Genomic DNA, 23,382 nt, shown 5'->3' on the forward strand with positions numbered 1-23,382 from the left:
GGTGTTTAACAGTTCCCTGGACTTTTTGAAGTTTGCAATTCAAATCAGTAATTTGAGTGGCACTAGGTCTCCAGTTGGTTCATTGATAGCTGCCAGCCTAACAGCTCTTCAGGATAACACTTAAAACTGGTGTTACAAATACTATGCAGATTACTACGGATCAAAGCAACGGAGAGCTACCAGTTACAAAACTTGTATTGCTCTACTTATGACCTGGGATTCCCACTGTCTCTTCACTGCTCCCATAAAGCACTACAGAACTTTGAGCAGAAGTACAGTTACTCCCTCTGATGGAGAAACAGCAAGCATGCAGAGAGCAGACATCCTGCAGAAGGGACAAAGCAGCTCTCTGGAAAAGCCTAAACGTCTGTCTGCTTTGCTGCCTAGAAGTGATGTTGTTCAAAAGGTTTCCAAATGAGTGTCATAAGCCTGTGTGTGCCTGTCCCCTTGCAGGACATAGGTTACTCTGCTTTAACACCTCATTATGCATACAAGAAATGTAAGTTTTAGAAGACATACACACCTTTGCTGATAAACTAGTCTATTCTTTTGTACTTTTGAAGTTAGTTACGTGACAATTTTAGACACACCACATTTATAAAGCCCATTCTCCAGTTCCATGTTTTGCAGTTAATTCAACAGACTAAATTAGTTCCACTGTAAACCACTTTCACCATGCAGATTTTCCTTCCGGCAAGTTATCCCGTATTTAGTACACATGATTACTTGTAAATCCAACCAGCAGATTAAAAAACATTATTTTAGACCTAAACCTCACATGAAAGTTCAGATGAAGTTCTGTGGCAAGTTTCTCAGCAGAATACGATGAGGAGGTGGTGTTTTAGATCTGTGCAACTACCTTCATTATACTAACAGGCAAGAAGTTTACAGAAGCTTTATGCTACTATTCAAAGTCATAATGCCTGAAAGACTGCACACTTCAGTGATCTACAGGGTAACAAACAATTTTCACTTGGAACAAATCCCATTACATGGCAACTGCTTTTGTTTACTTAAGAACATCCTCCCCACCACAAGATAGCTGTAATATGTCAAACGGGAGCCCAAACATGCAAGTCCTCCTCAATCGCTTGTTTCCCACAAAGAGGAACAGAATCTGGTTGGATTTTCAAGTTGTTTGTGAACAGTTATCCTTTTAGCATTAGAAAGTGAACAGGAAATGAGTTAGAGCTAAATTACACTGCTCTTCTGGCAGAAGCTACAGCTAGATTCCTGTAAAAGAAACTCGGGGTATTGAGGGACACAAATGAACACAGAGAGTTTGAAATCAGAGTGTCACCTTATAGAACAGCCCATCAACCTGCAAGAAAATCCAGAGGGGAATACTTAACATGATATGATTAGAAGCAACCTAAAGCAGTCACTTTTATTTTACTTATTTTAATGGAGTTCTTTACAGTCCTATGATGTCCTATGCAACCATAGATCCTTCTAAGGAAAGATCTTAGCTTAGTATCTTACAGCTGTTTGAGACAAGCATTTCAGGACCATATATGATCAGAGTACCTCTTCTCTCTAACTGAGGACTAGCTATTGGCACCAGTATTGTACAGCCAGACTAAAGTTTTGTTTTCCATTTAAAAAAAAATAATCTTCAGCAGACTACTCCTATGGCTGACATAGGAATAGCATGTAATATTAACTACTCAAAAGCTACATTCTCTGTAACAAGAGTACTTTCATAGTTAAAAGTAAACAGTGATACAGCACACCCTCACCAGAAATTTTCAGTTTCAACTATGGAGCTGCTCTGAAAAAGTACAGTTGCTTACATCCACTGTTAAAACCACAAGTTTAACTAGACACCTTTCAAATCCCAATGTGTCTATTTATAAGATTTGCTAGCTAGCCTGAAATGATGAAACCCACAGAAGTTTATATAAGACTTTGTCTTATGAGAAACAACAATATTCCAAATATATGCAAAAAGCTCTGGTTTACATAATGCTAATCACCCAGCAAACTAGAAGTGTCAGCTTCTTAGCCTATGCAATACTCACTTTGGTAAGGTACTCTCTCATCACTTGGATGAAATAAGGCATTGCAAAGTCCATGATGTTATGCCTCCATGCCAACTCAAGTACTACATCTGGGTGTAGCAAGTCATAACATGTGAAAAGGCAGGCTGCAAAGCACTCCTGCTTGCCTTCTTCCAGGAACCACTGAAGCAGCTTCTCAGCTAGCTCTGCATCTTTGGACTCTGCAGCATACTGCATAGCATCCTACAGAAAAGAACAGCAGTTAAGCTTGGCTGTTACATCTTGCTCTACACCTTATGTGTACAGTATTGCTAAATAGAGAAGCCAGGTATCTGGCATTCCATCAAGTTAGTCTTTAGCTTGACCCCTACAGAACATGACTGGTGTTATACTACATGCACCAAGTTAAGTCCTCTTATTTTGAGGCAACCCAGATACTTGTATATTAACATTATCCATCAGGCTTTCCTTAAGTACCTGAAGTAACCCAGTGAGATTTTGCTCAGTTTTGTAGCAGAGAAGTAAACAATCTTGCTGGTAACCCACCTATCTCACTATTGGATATTAAGGACTGCCCAAAACAGAAGAGATTATTCCATCAACTGTTCACTATGTGGCAAGATGAAAGACTATTTGCCAGCTCTCCAACACAGTAGGTAAAACCTGGTCCATGTGAACTCACTATGAGCTTGAAGACTATACCACTGCTCTCATGTTTCATCTGCACCCTTACAAGGAAGTCTTCAGTTCTGTAGAGGATGTTCTGTACCAATACAGATCACTGTCAGATGCCCACTGATATAGACAGAACTCCAAATACAGAATAACATTATGAAATTAGATTTAGGATATACATTAGAAATTACAAACACTTCTTCTCTAAAAGTCTTTCCTTAAACTTAAGTGAAGGGCAAAGACAAATTAGAACTCCAAACCTGAAACTAGCAAAACATACTTAGTATCCAGAAGATGTACACTTTATAGCTCAGACTTATTTGACCATCAGGGAGAAAGGATGCATTAACTCACCTTATAGAGACGGTCTTTCTTGCACAGCTCCACACTCTGCTTCCAGCGGTTGTTACCCTTATACAAGTATGCTGCAATACGCCTAAATTCAATTAGTTCATGCTTTTCCAGACGTTGAGCCAACGTTATGTTATCAAAGTTGTCATAGGCATCAATGGAAGCTCTCAAACCCTGTTTGAGAGAAAGTTGTTACACATGCTTCCAGATAGTCGCAGACAAGAACTACAGTAGAAAGCACCTAAGCATGGTGCACAAGTGTTTAGGTTCTGCCAGCTGGATGCTGATACTATGGCTACAGCTTGTTTATTCTGTGTACCTCATACATCTCTCCAAAAGATGATTTTTAACAAAGCAAGATGCTAACTTGGTCATACTGACTCCATAGAACAGAGAAGCTAGTTACCTTAAGACAAAGCATCTTCCAAATAGCAGCCAGTTGGGCGAGAAGCAAATCTGTTTGCAGAAGCATTGCCCAGAGGAGTACAGACACTGACCTTTGTGAAGTCTGTTCTGAGGAAAACGACTCTGGCACCTGCTTTGTTTGCAAATCAGTGTCTCAAGACTCCTGTCTGCAAAGGACCCAATTCTACCCCCACTCCCACTGTATTGCAGAAGTTGTCTTCTACTCAAAAGAATTACTGTGTCAGCTCGGGAATAACCAAACTATAGCCTTTGTTGTTGGAGAAAGAAAAGCATCAGGCCTAGCAATCTACTTTGTGGGGCTCACCTGGAAATCTTCCTCCTCTGTTAAAAGGTTGTTTAGAGCTTCATTAACTCCTTTGTTGTTGTGGTTCTGGACTGAACGTAGATAAGGCTTTACTAAAAGTAGCTGATTAACCTGGAATTAAGAGATTTCCAATATGAGTGTACCAACCCAAACTATTCTATGATTCTATGACACTTCTTACTGTCATAATAATCTGAAACAGATTCTCACTTGTTATTGCAAGAGTTTGTGCTTACTGTCACATGGCTTCAACGCATCTTGTATTGCTGGAAGTAAAATAAAACAGCCCCCTATGCCAGTTACACAAGCTCTTCCAATGTTTCCCATATCAAACCAGGATCAGGTTGCTTCTCAGTCCTTTGTACTGAAGGCAAAGCTACCTAGACAGATGTCAACCCTTTTTTCCAGCCAGAGACTTGAGCAAGAATATTTCTTGTTCATCTACCATCTCCCGAACTCACCTTTGAGAAAAAATTGACTGTCCTGGTGTGATCCAGTCGTGGAGATAATACAAGCAGGAGATCATTGATCAGCAGAGGTTTGTAGTCTAAGTAGAACTGCAAGGCTTTGTAGTACAGCTCCACATTGGCAACCTGATGTGGATAAACACTAGTTAGCACTTCCAGACAAGTAAGCCTAAAGGTGCTTAGTTGGGACCACTTAACTCGGCACAAAATTTATCTGACTCCTAAATAAAAGCTGAAGTTTCCTTCTAGAGGCCAGAAGTGTTAGACCTACATGCAGAATTATTTATCTTATGACTGCTTGTGCCATCTGCTTCCAGATGGCACAAGTCACAAGCTTACCAGGGGTAGTACAAACTAATTCTAACCCATCCACAGTTGAAAAGATCCTGGCACATCCAAGATCTCACTACAGCTAATGTGACCATTTGCTGAACTCCTGAAACCAGTAAAGGCTGTAGCCTTGTTGCCTTGAAACCCTTAAGACCAGTAAGAATGCATTCAGTCTCAAATCTTGTCTAAACTATCCATCATTCACTATTCTCACGAGACCACAATTCTCACACTGAAGCAGCTGGAAACATTTGCAGAGATCTTTCAAAAACAGTTACAGCCTCAGACTAAGCCTGCAGCCAGCTCAAAGGTATTAACGAGTTTATGCCTCTTGCTTGTGACCTATGATCCTGAGCAGTCTCTGAAAACATTGTGCTTGCGGCTGCCACTCAACAAAATGTGCTGCACAGCAGAAAATGAAGGCTGTAAGATTAGATTAATTCTTGTGGTAAACTGATGGGAAGTTGCTTTAAGTACAGCAGGAAAACAGAGTAGTAGCTTAAGCAAACTCATTCTCAAAATAGCAATTCTGTTGTGCATTTTTGTCTTAATTCTGAAAGAAGCTTTCAGCACTTTCAGTTAACTAGTTACTTACCTTAGCAATTATGTCTTTAAACTGTCCTTCTTTCCAGGCATCAGTGGGATGATTCATCATAGTGATTATTGCATTGTCATACTCCTCATACTTGTCATAGAGGAATACAAGTTCTGCCCAGAGATGAGCCTGTTCTGCAGCTCTGAGCACCTAATAAAAACAAACAAAAACATCAGTGTGATTCACTGACAGCTTCCCACCTGCACTTGCAGTCTAGCTAGCTTACTGCATACCTTTGGAATATTAACTCTAGACCAGAAGAGCTCCAGATGTTCCCTCATTTTCTGAGGCTTGAATTTGGAGTATAAGATGGCAAGTTCAGTAAACATGCCCATGTGAGCACGCTCTAGGCCCAAAGCAGCTTCCAAAAGGCCAATCAGTTCTTCAAAATATCCACGATCCTGGATGTTTGAAAAACAAGGACTAATTGTAAATTCATGACCGAGTGGCACTTAAATGCATATTTACTTACATCCAACATGCTTTTTCTCTCCAAACGAGAGTGCTTAGACATTATTCCAGTGAAAAAACAGAATTGTAAAAGATGGGACAGTGAAAACCATCACCCTTGCATTTACTACAGAAAAAATTGCATGCAGCTATTAAGAAATGGAGGTGGAGGAAGAATGAATTTAAACATCAGCCCTGCAGAGCAGGAGGTGTTATCTGTGACCACTTCAGCAGCAGATACAAGTATGCTGTCTAGAGACTTCTAGGATTTTACAGTAGTCTAACCTGATAGTAGCTGATCAGCTCTTCAAGCTCATCAGCATGGATGACTATGTGTAAACCACCAATCTGTGCCAAGCGGAATTCTTCTCCATCTACACAGGCAAAGCACACCTGTAATGAAAGTTAGCAATAGTCAGTTAACAGCAGAACACAGCAATGCTTAATCTCCTTATATTAAAGGGAAACTTTATTCGCAAAGCTTTACCAAATGTGAGGCTTACGTACAGCTCCAAGTTGGTATTTCTATAATGCTTGTTCTGGTATTGAAGTCTCTGATTTTGCATCGTTTTGAAATTCAGCTTTATCATGTTGGGTGAAATTACAGCTTATAAAGCTACAGACACACTCTATAGCCAGAAGCAGTTAGCAAGCTACTATCAGAACTAAAGCAAGATGCTCAGAAGCAACAATAAAGCACATTTCTGAAGGCTATTAATAAACTTGAGTTTAAGTTACCTCTTTCCATGTCCTTGTGCTATTGGCTTTGCGGCCGCTGTCCACTGCTGCCTGATACTCTCCAAGGTGCACCAAGGTAGATGCCAGGCGAGCAAAGTTAGACACATTGTTATAGAGTAGTTTTGCAGCCTCATACATCCCCTCTTCGTAACAGCGATCACCAACCTGGATTAGAAGTTCAAGGTAAACAAAGGTAACAGCAAGAATCAGGAATCAGCTATGTAGCATCATACATGGTTCTTGTGGATTAAGACATACCTGTTGTATATGGGCATTATTAGGGCCACTAATGAACTCTTCTAGTTCTGACAGACGATTTGTTTTTGCCAAAGCAAAAATAAGTTCTGTCTCTACATAGGACTCTCTAGCCTTCTTCCTGGCCATCTGCAAGAACTTGACAAGGTCCTCCCAGTTATCTTGAAGAGAGAAAAGATATTTAAGGTCCTCTATTTAGTCATTCTGTATATTGCTCACCTTGCCCACCTTAAGAACAGCTTTTACTAGTAGCCTCAAGAATTTCCTCCATCACAACACTAAGCCATTTGCATTTGAGTTACAGAATTCCCTGCTAAGCACCAAGTCACCTTCACGTAAGGCTGAACTTCTTGCAATTATTCTACAATCCAACTGGCAAGAGATTCTGCCACATACAGCTAAATAAATACATTGCACTTGGCAATATTTTAGGTAATACCAGTCCAAATTATCTCCACAGGAAGGTCTATCTTTGGCACAGCAACACAGACAAGCTTGTTGACAGGAATTTCGCTAAACATTGACTCACTGACTCCACGCACTCACTGTTCCCATTTCCTCTGAAACAGAATTTGTAAGCCTCAAGAATCTCTGCTACTTTATGTAGATGCAATAACCTAGCCCATCTCAATCTTAAGTTTGAGGATGCTTTCTTTGCCTTACCATTTCTGTTTGCTGCTTGAACAACTTCCATGTAGGCAGATGGATCATCTGCCTTTATATAGGAGTCAATGGCTTCTTTCACCAAGTCCTTCTGGAGCTGTGCTCTGGCTAGCTGGCTCCATACTGCTGGTTCATTACACCGCTCTGCAAATTCATAAGCACGGTCCAAGTTGCCAATGTGCTCAATCAGCACCTGTTTGAAATTGAAGTTGCAAGTTAAAAATCAAAGCTTTATAACATTGTCCTTTCTAACAGAACTCCTCCTTCATGTGCAGACACTGTTCTGTGTAAGCAATGTGAAGCTAACTGCTTTTAGAACAACCATTTGTGCCCAGTGAAGCAGAGGCAGCAAGAATAAGACTCTTACTGCTACTGATTTCTCCTCTACCTTACAGGAGTCAGTATTGGTGGCCTGAACATAATGCCTAGTAGCATTTGCTTCTCCTGCACCTTTCAAGTACAAGTCTCCAAGGCAGTCACTCTGAATCAAATGCAGTGCACATACCTCAAGCACGTAAGTGCAAAACCCCAAAAGCTTTTTATTATTTTGACGAGATCAGCCTCTGAAGTCTTACTTTGACCTTTTTTTGCTATTCTTTGTATATAATCCCACTTCTCCCTGCAACTTGATATCACACATGATCTGCACTCTCAAGTCTTAATGATTTAAGTGATGATCACTCCTTGAGACTCGATAACAGTATACATTCTATTACTGGTATTCTATACCTTCATGCAGAAACCAACCTCACCTGAATTGCTGAAGTATTAACATCAAATTTTCTGAATATAGCAAAGGCTTCTTCATATAGCTCATTACTGATGGCAATGTTTGCAATATCTGGGGCATCATAGTTATCCAGCCGATTGATGTATTCCATCACACGAGTGCGGTCAGCCTTAATGGCAGTCAGGATCAGCAGATTCTGGAGATTCCTTTGGTTAATAGAAGGCATGGGCTATAAGCACTGCAGGTAACACCTGCCTGAGTGACATATATTGTACATGCAAAAAATATACCCGCTTGCTGTCACTAGCAACCACCTTTCATCCCCAGATTGAGAACCATGGATGCCTTCAGAAAAATTGCTTACCCACTATCAAGTGTTTTCTCAACACATCACTGCTAACTGCATGGTGTGAACTAGCTCTGTTCTTAAAGCACAGAGCACTTTTCCTGCTTTTTCACCTGATTACACACATTTAAGAGTGCTTATGTGTTACAACTCAGAGACCTACTAATAACTCAGGTCACTTCAACCTTAAAAAAGGCACTTAATAGACTAAACTTGTGGACAAAGCTTTCTTCTTACCTGTGTTCACTGAATACAGAATTATCCAAAACAATTTTTTCCAGTAACTCAATCAATTCATTAGGCAGGTCAGCAGTCATGAAAGCTTTCACAGTTACAGAAACCTCCTCTGGATCCTGTGTTTCTGATAAAGCTGTTTGGACAACCTGGTTTTGAAGGCAGGAAAGAATAAGTATTTTCCACAAATGAGAAAATTTCCAACCTATTCCAGTGAACCACAAATTAAGGCTACAGAACTTCAGAATATTTCATAACAGACAGCAAGAAAGAGCCACTTCTATAGTGGATACAGCTATTAAAGTCACACCCTAGGTCTGTACATGGAGAAATTCACTAGACACAGGTCAGTCCACAGGACAGAAATAATATCTTCCTGGTAACTAAATTTTCTGACCATGAAGGTCAGAATTAGTACCTGCCATTCACAGTTACAAATTTCTGTATGGTTGAGATGGTGCCTCTGGAAACCTTGCTGAATAAGAGACAGTTACTTTAGCGCTCCATAATGTTTCTTAAACATCCTGACCTGAAAGTTCAGCCTTCATGCTGTACCTGGTCAATAAGCTGCCGCCTGAATGGGTTGTTTTCTTCCAGAACATTTGCCCAGAGCTCAGGATCCTTCCTGCGCACCAGATAGCGAGCCTCACTCTTAAACAGTGAGTTCTCATTGCAGACCTGAAGGAGGAGTTACAAACATTAGCATTAATGTGAAGAGTCAGTACCACAAGATATATTTAACTAGCTATGAATCAGACAGTCTAGAAGACTGACTAGAACTAATTGCCAACCAATGCTAAATGTCACAGACAGGTTCTTACCCAACCTCTGATCTGGAAGGCTCATGGAGAAGGTCTCCAGCAGAGTTTCTATAGCTTCTCTTGGTTTTGCCCGACATAAATACTGTGACAGTGGCTTCACAGTAACTATTTGCTTCTGTCTGAAGTGAAGACCTGCAGAAGCCTGAAGAACTGAAGTTTTATATCTAAAAAGGGAGCCACTTGCCTGGGCAGTGTTAAGTAGTGAACTGAGGAATAGTGCTGGTGTTTAAAGCTAGAAATAGGTTACAGGTTTGGTGTCATTAGCTTTACACTAGAAGTGTTCAGAGTAGCAAGTGGCTTATATTCCTCTGTTGAAATATTAAGGGCACAGAATAAATGTGAAATCTCTTATAGAAGTGCAGCAAGGAAGAGTTATGAGTTATGATCCTGTTAGTACCACTAGCTTCAATTTTCAACTATAAGAGTAGAAACCCGAAGGCCTATTTGATTTTCTACTAATAGGACATGTTTTGTTAGTTTCCAAATTAGCTCCTGGAATCTCAAATATTTTGCTGTAAGCAAATCAGTAGTAGCACAATTTTGCTTTATGTTGTTCACCTACTAGTTGCAGCAGTTGAGCCCTCTTTTAAGAAGCAACAAAGTCTGAAGAAAAATTCTTACAGGAGGATAATCCTTTCATAACCAGAAACACCTGCTCAGAACATCAGTTCAAGGAAGAAATTGGTACTGATGGGTTTTTATGGTTAACCAGAAAGTTAAAGTTTATCCTAGCAATGTTTCCTAGTAAAAAAAAACAAACAAACAAAACCTCAGAGCCACCTTCATATCCCAAAATAAGAGCTGTGCATAGCCAGCCATTTCTTTTTACAGCTACAAAGAAGCTACTACTTCAAAAATAGATGCCTCAGGCTGGAAAGTCATCCACTTTCAGCAGCAAGCCTAGATTATACCACCATTCTAACACTCACAGCATAGGCCTTGTCAGGGAACAGCATTTATTTCCCTTCAAACAGGACAAAATGGCTATTTCTTACCCCCACACAGCTGACATTCTTGCACATACTAGTGTGGAAGTGCAGGTAGGAGGAGGAGAATGTTTTCTTTCTCAAGTCACAAACACTACAGTCTGACATTAAGCTCTGGTGTTCAGTTTGAGGCTAGGATGTGTTTGGAGAACCCTGGGAATTTCACTTGCCCCTGGACTTCTGAGGGAGGTTCTAAGAATCAACAAGCTTAAGATAGCAGAGGAATGCTATCAGGGTAAGTCCTTGCAGTTTGACTGTCAACATTTATTTTCCTTATTCTAGTTAAATAATGGAGCAATGTAACTAAGGGTCAGCCACAGTAAGGGAAAATTACAAGTCCCATTCTAGTTTGAGGGAAGCTTTTTCTCCCACTGTAGAGTCAGGCAGGTCCCTTCTGCTGATCAAGTGCTCAAGGCCCAAAAAAGAACACAAATTAACAAAGCTTTAACATTAGGCATGTTCATTACCTGAGCCCAGTAAACTATTTAGTTTTGAGCAGAATCAGTGGATGAAAGACATGAACGGTACCTTGAAGGTGCAGAGTTAAACAATTTCAGTTTGGACACAAAGCACAGGAGTTCTGATCAACATAAAATTACTGTCTCCATATAAAAGAACCTGTCTACCTCAACTCCTGAGAATACAAGACAGGATTCTGCAAATGTTAGACAAATAGCCAGCTAGGATTCCACTTCAGGCAGCAAGTAGTTCTTTAACATGTTTATAAATGCAGTTTTTCTAACCTTTATGAGTTCCAGATCGCATTGCCCTCTCTCATAAGCAACGCAGGCCAGATGAGGGTCCCTCTTTTCACAATATTTGCCAACTACACGGCTGTCATAGTAAGGATTCTCACGAAGGAACCGCTCTGGATTATTATTACTGTCAATGTAGATTTTGGCCAAGGCATTATGAGTCGCAGGTTCTTCACAGCCTTCATGAATCCTTGATTCAAGCCATGGCAACAGCAGCTTAAGCCTTTGAAGAAGCAAACATTTTAGGTTTATAAGTCAGACTGAGGTATACTTGACAGCTACCCATTAATACCTGGCTTTCCCATCAAGAAAGTCTGCTGGTTAGACTTAAAAGCAAAGACCAGCCAGTTGTTTTTAACAAGTCTGAGATGAATGGAGGGCAGATCTGCAGTTTACCATCAGGGGAAGCTGCAGATGCCCCTAATTTTGCAGTCTTTCAGTTGTTCTATGAGCTGGCTCTTCATACTTAAAGCTATTTGTTCATTTTACAAGTAACTACAAGCTAATTACACAAGTTGCTGTGTGCCTACAAGATGACTGTTAAGACAGTTTTATTCAGATTTACTTCAAAGGCAAACCCCATGGTTGGCTGTACAGGAAGTGTTCAAAAGTCATGTTATCCATCATGCAGTGCTGTCAGACACTCCTATATGGCCCAAATAATCAAGAGTGACTAACAAATCTAAGCTGCTTTTCTATAAGGAAACATAACACAATATTAGCATTGTATCATTCAACAAAACTTCATCCAATCCAACATGGGTGTATAGCAGGGTCATGAAAGCCCAACACTGGTGTCTACAGATACATTAGTGTTACCGATTTCTTTTTTCCACTTCAGCCACCAGCTCATCTGTGGAGAACTGGCCTCTAACCACCATGATCAAGTTCTTAATGACATCTTCAGAACAATCCACATCAAGAAGCCCTCCAACCACTGCTGGTATACGGCTAGGATTCACCTAGAATAAGCCACCATCATTAAAATTAGTTATTAGATTTATTAATAACCCACACCCAGTCTTCCACAAGGGGAATTTCTAGTTAACAATTTAAACTATGCTTTAGAGCAGAGAATTTTAAGTTACTAAGACATCTGTATAGACACTCCAGGAAAAACTACACTTACAGGTCTGTAATAGACAAAAGGCTCTGCATGGTGTACGAGAATAAAAAAAAAAATGCAGCAGATTTGCTTTAGTCTACTGAAAGTTAAGCTCCTTCTAAGGAAGGAAAGAGCAAGAGCTTAAGACTGGATTCTCCTTACCTTCTGTACGTAAATCTCTATATACTTCTGCAGGTTATTGCGATATAAGTACAGGACCAGGTCATGAACAAAATCAAATCGATCACAGACAATGATCAGAGGAAGCTGGTCTGTGAGCTTTGCCTCCTGTATTGTGTACAAAGAACAAAAGTAACCAACCACTATTTGCTGAAGCGTTTTCAAAGCAGGAAAGTCTGACCAAGTTCCCTTAGCACTGAAAGTCGCATCACATTCAAATTCAAGACTGCCAAGCAGATAACTGGCTTCAAAAGCAAGTTACCCACTATGATTACCATGCAGTCCATCTTTCAGCTGAGTTTTAAGTTTAGGCTTTTCATGAAGTGCCACATTAGGCCTACATCTCTAGCTTCAAAATTACCATCAATTCACATATCAACTCAGAAGACAGTTGCTGGGCCAAGAACTTAACAATGCAAAATGAAATGGCACTAAAATCCCATTTTACCAGTTACAAAGCATGCAAAGCATTGTAACACATGTTGATTCCAGTTTTAATGAACTTTGTTTTGCCTTGATAAAGCTCCTGCTGAATACTTCAGCATATTCTTGCCTTCTGCCAGACTGAATTCAGCTATTTTTTAGGTGACAACATATTCTCAAGTTCAGTACAAGTTACATCATACAGGCTAGTTTTAAAGGAATGGTGAATTTGGGCTTATTTTCCCAGAGGAAGCCTATCAGGCTCCTATTCCAGCTACACAGTAGACTACTAGCAGCCATGCCAGCTAAACCTTGAGTTGGTATTTCCCTCCATTGGAAGGCCCTAGTTCTGCTGCTAAGCAAAACATACAGAGAACTGCTCAGAGTATCTACCTTCAGAAAGTTCTTCACCCGTTCTGGGTTATAGCAGTTACTTTCACGGCAGATTCTTTCCACTTCCTTTATCTGACCAGTCTTGCAAGCTGCCTGGATGTACTTGAAGTGAACATCTGGATCCTGGCTGAAGTTTACAATGGAACCCAAGAAATAGAACAGTCCTAGAAAGAGTCATGTTTTTAACACAGTTAAAAGAGTAAGTGAAGCAAATGCAGACTGTACAGGCTTCAGCTTGCAACTTATTTCAATCCTGCTGGGAGAGTAGCTTCCATTCAACTGCAGGAGAACTCATAAGGATTTTTCCCTTTATTTCAGGTTTCACCTTTCTTTCTTATCTTTACTCAGGAGGGTTAAGAAACTATCTAGAAACAAGCTACCCCTGGAACTCACTGTGATGAGCTCACTTCAGTAAACGCATCCTAAGGTGCGGCCACCTTAGTACAAGTGACAAGTACCTCTCCTGTAAAAGCTACAATCCTTACTATTAGCTTCAGTCAAGTAGTGCTTCTAAGTAAGCTGCTTCCCTCTAATACTGTACCTTCATAGCTTTTGAAAGATTCAAAAAGCTCCACAAGAGACTGGGTACCAAGCTGCTCATGGTATTTAGAAGCAACTTGCACACAGAGCTGCAGGTTTTGCCTGATGTTGGCTGACAGCATGGCACGCAAACACTCCACAGAGTCTTCAACTGAGAGGGAACCAAAGAAGTTCACAAGCCACTGCAAAAAGAAAGAATTTTTACTCAGTAAATTATACAGTATTTGATTGACTTCTCAAATGTGACAACTAGATGGAGTTTCTACCCCAGCTCCTAGAGAGGTCTTCCATCAAGCCAAGGCCTAAGGCTTAAACACATTCACCGTCTTCATAACTACAGAAATGCATACTCAAAGATTTTAAATGCCCACCTAAGAAACTGAGGTCAGATTTAAGCCATCAAAAGTACAGATTAAAGTTTAATCATTAACTGGACAAGTGGTCTTGAATCACAGCTATGTGTGATACTTCAGTACCTACAATCCATCTTCTAGCAGCTGCAGGGATTTTAGCAGCTACAGAAGTGCTAAATAGTATTTGCTTTACTTAAGCGTTCACTTTCTTATTCTGTGCAACAGACTTACCTCAGGATTCAAGAGGTGAGTATGAACAACAGCACGTTTAATATCATAGAGATCCGTGTAGTGTTCCAAAGCTCGCTGGAGCAAGCCTGCTTTTTCACACAACTGGGCAATATGAGCACGATCGTAGTGTGTAAACATTTGGTTTCCAAGAATGGCATCTGCAACCTAGGAGATTACATTTCATATTCAGACTGTCAAAAGAATCACAGCAGCTCAGCCTAAAAGTTGTTGAGTCACAGCAGTGACTCACTAGTAGTCTTTGAAGTTGCTGAAGTACTAGATATCAAAATCACACATCATAATTCTTGTGCAAGCCTACTCCTGTCTCCTCTTCACTTTTTGGAAAAAGTAAATTAAGAGGTCTTACCTGTGGGGCATGAATCAAATTCATTTCCAGGAGACGAGTCTGAAGGTGGCCTTCTGCAGGGCGGTTATTCTTCAGGGCATCCAACAGAAATGATGTGCATTGCTGAATAAGACTGTTCTCCATGAACACATCCACAATCTGTTGAGAAGTCAGAAGTGGGTGCATGAATACACATGTAGATTTATGTGTATATACTAATGGCCTGGCTAGAAGGCTAGAAAGGCAGCTCATCACAGCATCTACAATCCTATATTCCCTTTGGTTTTGCCCAGATTTTGCTACTCACTATTTAGTTTTAACACAGCATGCAAATCCCAGCCCTTCTCTCTTGTTGGGATAGCTGCTAAAAGAAAAGCCAAGACTTTCTAAAAGTAGCTTCAAGTATTTAATAATGCAAATTGTTGCCTTATTTCTCTGTCCATTTAACCAGAAGTGGCCACTGGCAGACAGCATTCAACTTAAATTTACATGTTCAGTACTCTGTATGATATGAGTTAATGTATGCTTCATTAAAGCCATCAGGAGGACAGTAACAATACTGCTCCGACTAAGACTGTGGCAGATTCACTATCAGTATCACAGTAGCAAGTCAGAAAGCTTTCACAAGAACTTGAGAGCACACTTCCCTCTAAGGACTTAATCATAACCAAATGTGACTAGAACAGTTTAGTCACTTTTCTAACCAAGCCAACTAGAGACTTGAACTGGCCTTACCAGTTCCCAGAATGGTACGATGCTACTACCTCTGTCTAGAAAGAGACCAGTACTCTTGTTGTAGGCATCACCTGGTTAATGTTAGCCAGTGGCTCCTCATCCTGTACCAGCATCTGAGAAAACTGCAGGCCTTGATCTGGACTGACTCTCATCACACTTCTCAGTAAGAAGATCCAGTCTGGGGTATAGCCAACCTAGAGATTTCAGAAACAGTCACGTGTGTCTGGGAAGCTTTACACATCTTTAAGCCTTTAGATTCTTTAACATAGGCAGTATGAACTATAGCAAGGTTGCCATGCCCAGCCCCCATGTTCCAGGAATTCTCAGACAAAAGCACTGCTTGTCTATTGACACAGAAATTCAGTATTCACCTACTTAACAACTGAACTTGTGCCAAGGCTTTTCTCTTTCTAGGCAAGAAAATTGCTAAATCATTCAAAATCAACTGACAAATCCTTCCACAGTCTGAAGGTACCATCTATCAAGTAATGTCCTAAACTTACAAGTGGACATCTGGCAAACTGTTTTGTCATCTGTCAAAAGCAGAGTCTCATGAACTTAGGAAGACTCTTATCTTTATTCTCTAGAATAAGCTTGAGCCAGTCCATTAATTTGATAGCTCACAAAATCCCAGATGTTCTCAATTTAATTTTTTGCAGACTGCTCAGACCTTAGTCCTACGCTATGATTTGCACTGTGACAATGAAGAAAAACACTCTCTCAATCTTGCCTACTTATCAGTTTTAAGTAACAGGAATTAAACTTATCTCACTGAAGATAGCTTGAGAATGTACACATTCAACTTAAGATAGAGCCTAGCAGTTTGTGATAAACAACTTTACCTTTTTGGCATATAGCACTATTTTCTGGAATTGACCAGTTTCAGCGAAGCACTGAATCACTTTGTTTGGCACATTAGCACGAAGATAGACACTGAGTGCAAGGGTTGGGTCAGCTGTCTTCACCAAGTCTCCCAGCTCCTCTGAGCACTCCAGCTGAAGTCAAAAGTGGTATTTTGTCAAGCACAAGAACTCACAGATGGTAGCATCAACAGAAGTAATGTTCACATAGTTGTTAGAAGGCAACAAGATTAAAGCTAGTGTCACGATCAAGCCTACCTTGTCTTCCTTCAGCCACTTCTCCAGAAGCTGCTTGCGGCCCTGCTGTAGGACAGGGCGACAGAGTTCCAGAGACTCAAACTTGTTCAGCTGCCCCTGGTCAAGCAATATTCCAAAGTACTGGAGCAGGGGAGAGGCCTGCCCGGGCTGAGCTGGCACACTCTGGAACTTCCTGATTGTATCACTAGTACGTAGGATTCCCTGAAGAGGCACAAGATAGAGAGGAACAATGTTTAATTAATGAAGGTTGAATAGTATTAGTCAAAACCCAGGTGTTAAGCTTTACACTGAAGCATCTCCTCTAAAGCCTTCAGGGTGAACATTATTCATACCGATGACATTCTAGGAAGAAGTCAGTGGCCACAGCAAGTCCAGTCTGTGCTTGGATGAGTATAGCACATACTTTATGGGATACAGGATATTAGAACAACCGTCAAACTGCAGAGTACTAAGACAAGCATTGCAGCACTTCAGTTTTTGAATGTCAAGTACTGAAATTAGCAAGTTAGCTAAGCAAGTCCAGTAAGCTAAGGCAAATCCCTAACCCCTACAGCTCCTAAGATTTACCTTTGGAGCTATTTACCTTTGGTGCAGATGCAGCTACTTTAGCAGCATCTGCATAGCTTCCTTGAGCAAAGAGTGTGTTGAACTTTCTGGCAAATAATTCCTCTGCCCCGGCTAAATTACTCCGTATAGCCATACGCAGGCCCAAGTCGGGATTCTGGAGAACGTTCGTAGCATAGTTCACTATGTTGTCTTCCTCCACACATACAGAAAGCACCTGAAAAGGACAAAAGGCATTCTGAGTACTGTGCTTTCCACAACTACTCTGAAATACAGCAACCAAATGGCTCTGCAGCTCATCAGTGAAGTAGGAGATCATTAAAAACCCCAAGTTCCTTCCAAGCAGTTCTGTACTAGCAGAGGTTAAAACCTGACTAATTAAATAATTCCTTGCTCCCTTCCATGACACTTGTTGCATCAAGTCACTCATTCTGTTTGCTACGTTCCATCTGAGCTTTAGAAGGCTGAAAACAAGAATGCTGGATTTGTTACCTGGCCTTTTTTATTCACACCAATAATGCCTGAGGTAGGTTCATGAGGAGCTGTGACAAAGATAGTATCAGCACTAATACGGTTCATGTAGATGCACACTCCAGACTCTAAGTCATACATGTGAATGTATCCATACTTCGTGATCAGGTAGATAACACCATGCTTAATTCCAATCTGCCAAAAGATGGAGATTTGTTAGTCAAGACTAAGACTGTAACAGTTAAGTAAGCTGCCTTTAGCCTTGTCACAAGCCAGTACTGCAGTGACATGCCTTTGCACTGACACCAAGAACAAGTATAGTTTCAGGCTTCTTCCTTACAGACTCAGAGCAATGAATAACTTCGTTGGTCATTTGGAGCCACAGCTACACTGAATAAAGAGGCTGAAAGGAAATTAGAATTCATCTGCAGCAAAGGACATACTCCTCATCCCAATAAGCAGGGCTAAGGAAGAAAGTTTGGGCATAATTTGCATTCTAGTCTAGATATGTCAGCACAATTTTCTGTTCAAAAAATAATAATGAGATAATCTCACTCTTTTCCAATAAGGCCTACCCAAAGCACCAACAGAATACAAACCAAGCCCAGCTACTGAGTACTCCAGTTTACCTGTCAAGTCACTTCAACTAGGGAGCCTTTCAAGCCAAAATGGTCTTCAAATAAGTACTTTCACTTTGAAACAAAAGCACAACTTTGGATGCTTTCTTAATGAAGCCTCTGAAGTACAGAGCCACATGAATCCTGTCATGTAGACAGCTTGCTTTGTTTAACTTAGTTTAAGGCACCTCGGTTCATTTATAAAGTCACTCTATTAGACTTGTCAGCAGTTGCATGCTGAGAAATTACACAATTCATAGTCCTGCACACATGCTAAGTGAAGGTCTGTCAAGGCAATCAGTTATGTCCCTTCCTAAAGAACCTCCCACTAATGTACCAAGCTGCCTTTTTCTGTGTTGATACTACAGGAGGTATGCTGATATGGGACCTCCCACTCCACTGGCCTTTACAGTAATGAAAGGCCACTTTCATGTGAAGCTACATCACATTATCTAGAACTCCAAATGTTAGTAGGAAGTTTAATAGCCAAGGCAATGTTTAGAGACATTCTACTAAAAGACACTACTGAGTTTTTTAGGGGCCCTTTTTTGTTGTCGCTGGGTTTTTTTTTTCCTAAGGGTTTTGTTGGAGGTTTTTGTTTTCTTTTTTTATACAACCTCAAGTTGACATATCTGTCAAAATACTGAAAGACCCTATATATTTCTGTTTGAATTACATTTTAGTGTCCAGGCTACCTCCCACAAATCTATGAACCCTCCCAGAACTAAGAGGAATGACAGCAAAGCATTAGCAGAAAGCATTCTTTACAATAGACATGGCAGCTACTTGCCAGGTTATAAAGTTCATTGGGTCAAACATTTACCTGCATTGCCACAGGAAAGTCAGTCTGTGCTTCAGGTGGGAAAAACACATCAACAGCTTTCTTAACAAATGGCTGATTTCCAGTAGCTGGCTGACCTACTTCAATTATGTGTAGCTAGGAATAAAAAAGTACATGTCACAAGATTGCCTGCAAGTGCAGCCACATGAAAGAAGTTCCTCTCTTCAGATATGCTACCTAGTCACCTGCCACACTTGGCTGATGAATATCTGCCCAATCCTGAACAAAGACAGTATGGAGAGCTCTGCTCCAGATATTTATCAGAGGGACAAGTTTTCTGGAACTTGATAAAGTAAAAACCAGGAAAAGATTAAAAAAAAATGCTCTCAATGAAAGCAGACTGTATTTTTACCCAAGACAACTTGTTCAGGATGTTTTGAGTGAGACTTGTCAATTCATCAACAATTTTGCTGGACAAGACTAGAAAGCTCAATACATTTTAGTGTTACCTCAGCTCTTCACAGACTGTTACTGAAATCCACTCAGCTTGATGCAAACAACCTAGCCACAGACCTAAGGCTTATCTAGTCTCTTTCTACACTGAACTTAGGACATAAAAGGCTGCTTAATGACTTAACTTCATGCACACAAAAAACCCACAGTGGCATAAATGAATGCTTTAACACCCTGAGCTTAGTTCTCATTGCTTCTACATTTGTTCTTACGCCTAAGTTTCACCAAAGCAACTCGGACTCTTTTTGCAGTTTGTCCTATTGAAAGAAAGCATTCTGATGCTGACCAAATACACTACACACATGGTTGCCAAGCTGTTCTTCACAAGAGCATACACTAAATGGTGTGATGACTGAAGTTCTATTAGCAGAGCTCTGCTACAGCAGAACAGGAACACAGTTGCACACTTTACCTTGCCCCCTGCAGGACTCCTCACAGCAAAACAGAAGAGGGTAGAAGGTTTGGCATTTCCCTCTATTTTGAATTCCGCAAAAGCTGCTGCATGGCCCTCTATAGGTTGGGAGACTTTTCTATCAACTGAATACAGCTGCATTGCACCAACCACACGATTTTGCTAGGAAAGAAAAAAAAAGCCCAAAGAAAAGGTCAGCCTGTAGAGATAAGATTTCAAATGTTTATTGCAAGGTTTTTGGGACAGTAAACCAAAAAGCAGAAGATGTTTCTCATCCCCTCCTCCAACGCTTTAATCGCATTATAGAGCACATTATCCCCACACATAAGGTACTTCTGGTCTACAGAAACCAAAGTTAAACTATAGCAGCTATTAAGCAGGGCCAGGGCTCTCCCACTGGTTTTCATCACATGCTGGTTCCAGGTAACTTACCTGTGCTGAAATTCCTATCAGCAGCAGCCATTTTTGGTGTTCATCTGTCCTGTAGTTGATGATTTGGCAGCCCGCAAGACTAGCATGCCTATCAAACATCTTTTGGGGTTGAGATTCTCCCTCCATGCTCCAGTGGTAGACTGCTGTCTCTGTCACCAACGCAACTGTATTCACAGATATCCACTTCCAGAAGATCACTTCTTCTGCCATTGTGTGGGCTTTCATTTTACTTTTCATCTCAATGTTAAAGATCTGAAGTGTTTTCCCAGCTAGTATGACAAAACCCAAGAAACATCATAATAGATTACCACAATGGCCATCCTGTAGTCTGCCTATTTACAAGCACCCTGGTTAACCCACTATTCAGTGATGTTACAGGATTAGTGTCCTGTCACATCCAAGTCTCCTTTGATACTTGACTCTTACCAGAGAGAACCCCTCCCCACCCCTGAAGCAGAAAAAAAAAAGTCTACTTATGGACAAGTACATGGACATTCCAACAACTGACAAGCAAAGACATTTTAACTATAAGCTGTAGTTAAAAGACAGTCTAATCTACGGAGTGTGTAAACTCTTGTTTAGGTAGCAACACTGTATGCCAAGTATTGGTGTCTAGAACATGTCATTCAGTATAATTAACTGAAAGAGTATCTCCAGTTTAATTTAATGGCTGCTGTAGATGACCTGGACTGAGTCCAATAGCATGAGACTCACAACAGCTCTTGAGATAGCTGAAGACCACAGCTTCCATTCTATTTTTCTGTTGAATGAATTGTGCACTTAACTAGGAAGTGGATGGGCTCTGTACAACAGTAATACAAGTGCCTGTTGAAGAGGAGAATCAAAAGTTCAGAAAGATTATAGAAAGGTTTGGAGCTCTCATTCTAGTTAAAGTTACTGCTTCATGATTTAGCTTAACTTTAGTACTACTTTAAGCTACCAGAGGCCTCACCCTACTAAGAGTGCACTCAAAACTCATGTTAACTGAACAAACCTATAAAGAATAAGGGACTCTCTTTTTAAAAAGTCAAAGTGATGTTTTAGTTCACTGCATATGAGACGGCAGAGCTTTAGAAATATTGTTTTCTGTTCACAAGACACCCACTCAGACTGCTAGAGTATTGGCTTGTAATGCCATTATTTCTATCCACACTTCAGAAGTGCTTTCCCTGTTAGTAACACTTCTGTCAAACTGGTAGATGTTCCTTCTACCGGGAAGTGGCTGCTGCCCACTGAGGAAACATTCTCAAGAGATACTAACCCCAAGTTAATATGCATCTTGCACTGCTCTAGTATTTTAACATCATTTATATAGTAAATTGATCATACAGGTTTAATGCAGTGCCAAGAGACAAGGTAAAACTTCAGCACTACCACATAAAACATTTATGTTCCCTGCATTAACCGCATAAAGAACCATTAACCTGATCAACTATTTCCTAGGACAGCTTGCTAGCTTTCCTGGGACAAAACCAGCCTCTTTCTGACCACCCTTCTCTGCACATGCAGTGACTGTACATAAAAGTGCAATAAGCCCAGGCCTAACACCAGCTGTAAACTGATAGTTGGAAACAGCATATTTACTGTATTGGACAATCTGTCCAGCAGTGGACTGGTGCTACCATGGATTGATTTTGGCTTCCACAGCATGCAGCCTCACATGCAGAAGGCAGACGAGTAGTTCTGGAAAGGCCCTAGTCACCATCTAAACAGGGACACCAGTATGTGCATACAGAAACTGTTCTCAAAGTCAGTCTCATGAAAAAGAAGCAGAATGCCTATCCTAGTTTTAAAAACATAGAAGAAACTGTTAAACTACTAAAATGAGCTAAAAGCTCATGCTTGTTCATTTTCTAGACTAAATTTGACTGTCGTGCTTTACATTTGAAAATGGCTTTACAAGCTTCAATAGGCACTAGCTATGGACATTGACAGCCATAGGAGCCATAGCAATATAGTTTAAGTGTACTAACACAAATTCAAACTTCAGAACTCTAAACTGCAATTAAACTAAAAAAATAAAAATAAAAAAAGTTCTTTGCATTAAGAGTAGAGCCCGCTTTAAAGTCATAGCAAGGGCAGGAATAAGTTTGAGTTCTATCTACTTGAACATTTCTGAGATAAGAAGCCAGACTCTTACCTAAGTTTTTCTTATCAAGCTACCAGACTGCTCAGACTATTCTCTACAGGTGTCGCCAAGTTAGCAGATTTGGGTTTTGAACAGTGGCACAAGAATTTACATTCCAGTTCACTGGAGCATAAAGCTTCTCCATTCCACAAATAATGGATGCACCCTTGAGTATTGCATTCTCCACTTACACCAAATGGGGACCACTCTCAGACAGAGCAAAACAAGAGAACCATGAACAACACAAGGACAATGTATAAATTTTGGTACACCAGGAGAATGCCACATGCAATCCAGAAATGAAATTGTGCAGACTGTATTCAATTTAAATCAAGAACCATTTCATTTCTTTTTTTGAGGGTGGGTTTGTATGTTTATTGCTCAATAATTCCAAAATTACGAGCAATTTCCAATCATGGCATGTTGAGTCACAATGTGCAACAGGTTTGATTACTGAAGCCTCAATTGGCAGGAAAAACTCTGGAGTGACAGACTAACTTAAACCACTTCTTCAGTCCAGTTCACTCTAGTTCCGCTGGTTACCATGAGTAACAACAATATTTGTTGGGTTTCTCTACTCATCCTCTTTTCTACCCAACCCTCTGGTCATTAGATTAGATTCGATAAAAGGAGAGATTACTAAATTTGCAATATGTGACCACACAACTCTGCATGTCAATGTGACATCATTCACCAACCTTATCTGTTCAGAGGACAGGCTTATTCATTCTGCATGAACAGAACTATATTAATTTGGAACAAGTCTTAACACTGGCAAGAATAAAGCTATATTCTTCAAAGCTGATGACAATCCATTTAGTTAGTAGGTTAGTTTTAAAAGGGAACTATATAATCCAGTTTTAAGAGCTAAATGAAGCTCTGCTAGTGTGGGAAGTGCAAGACAAGGCACTTTC

The 23,382-nt window shown here is 40.4% G+C and overlaps 1 protein-coding gene across 5 annotated transcripts in view; it reads right to left on the reverse strand.

The window, feature by feature from the left end:
* The window catches only part of CLTCL1 (clathrin heavy chain like 1), a 36,821-nt gene that overhangs the window by 3,368 nt on the left and 10,071 nt on the right, over positions 1-23,382 (reverse strand). For 3 of the 5 annotated variants that reach the window (XR_009967155.1, XM_062631434.1, XM_062631432.1), the window contains exons 3-31: positions 20,341-20,609; positions 19,909-20,070; positions 19,026-19,139; positions 17,607-17,780; positions 17,134-17,331; positions 16,551-16,751; positions 16,275-16,427; positions 15,504-15,626; positions 14,719-14,856; positions 14,352-14,516; positions 13,769-13,949; positions 13,228-13,391; positions 12,394-12,519; positions 11,946-12,088; positions 11,115-11,349; positions 9,120-9,242; positions 8,568-8,713; positions 8,007-8,190; positions 7,255-7,447; positions 6,595-6,752; positions 6,337-6,501; positions 5,884-5,991; positions 5,382-5,549; positions 5,149-5,298; positions 4,218-4,349; positions 3,757-3,867; positions 3,030-3,200; positions 2,022-2,243; positions 1,301-1,321 (exon numbers count right to left, since the gene is read on the reverse strand). Coding sequence is in view for 3 of the 5 variants with exons in the window: in XM_062631434.1 (XP_062487418.1) it covers positions 1,301-1,321; positions 2,022-2,243; positions 3,030-3,200; positions 3,757-3,867; positions 4,218-4,349; positions 5,149-5,298; positions 5,382-5,549; positions 5,884-5,991; positions 6,337-6,501; positions 6,595-6,752; positions 7,255-7,447; positions 8,007-8,190; positions 8,568-8,713; positions 9,120-9,242; positions 11,115-11,349; positions 11,946-12,088; positions 12,394-12,519; positions 13,228-13,391; positions 13,769-13,949; positions 14,352-14,516; positions 14,719-14,856; positions 15,504-15,626; positions 16,275-16,427; positions 16,551-16,751; positions 17,134-17,331; positions 17,607-17,780; positions 19,026-19,139; positions 19,909-20,070; positions 20,341-20,609 (4,598 nt within the window). In the remaining 2 variants the exon portion in view is untranslated. The remainder of the gene's footprint in view (positions 1-1,300; positions 1,322-2,021; positions 2,244-3,029; positions 3,201-3,756; positions 3,868-4,217; positions 4,350-5,148; positions 5,299-5,381; positions 5,550-5,883; positions 5,992-6,336; positions 6,502-6,594; positions 6,753-7,254; positions 7,448-8,006; positions 8,191-8,567; positions 8,714-9,119; positions 9,243-11,114; positions 11,350-11,945; positions 12,089-12,393; positions 12,520-13,227; positions 13,392-13,768; positions 13,950-14,351; positions 14,517-14,718; positions 14,857-15,503; positions 15,627-16,274; positions 16,428-16,550; positions 16,752-17,133; positions 17,332-17,606; positions 17,781-19,025; positions 19,140-19,908; positions 20,071-20,340; positions 20,610-23,382) is intronic. The other 2 variants (XR_009967156.1, XM_062631433.1) reach the window with 1 other exon arrangement.

Source organism: Pezoporus occidentalis, unplaced genomic scaffold, assembly GCF_034315485.1.
Source record: "Pezoporus occidentalis ecotype Australia unplaced genomic scaffold, CSIRO_AGI_Poc_V1 ctg37, whole genome shotgun sequence".
NCBI classification, from domain to species: domain Eukaryota; kingdom Metazoa; phylum Chordata; class Aves; order Psittaciformes; family Psittacidae; genus Pezoporus; species Pezoporus occidentalis.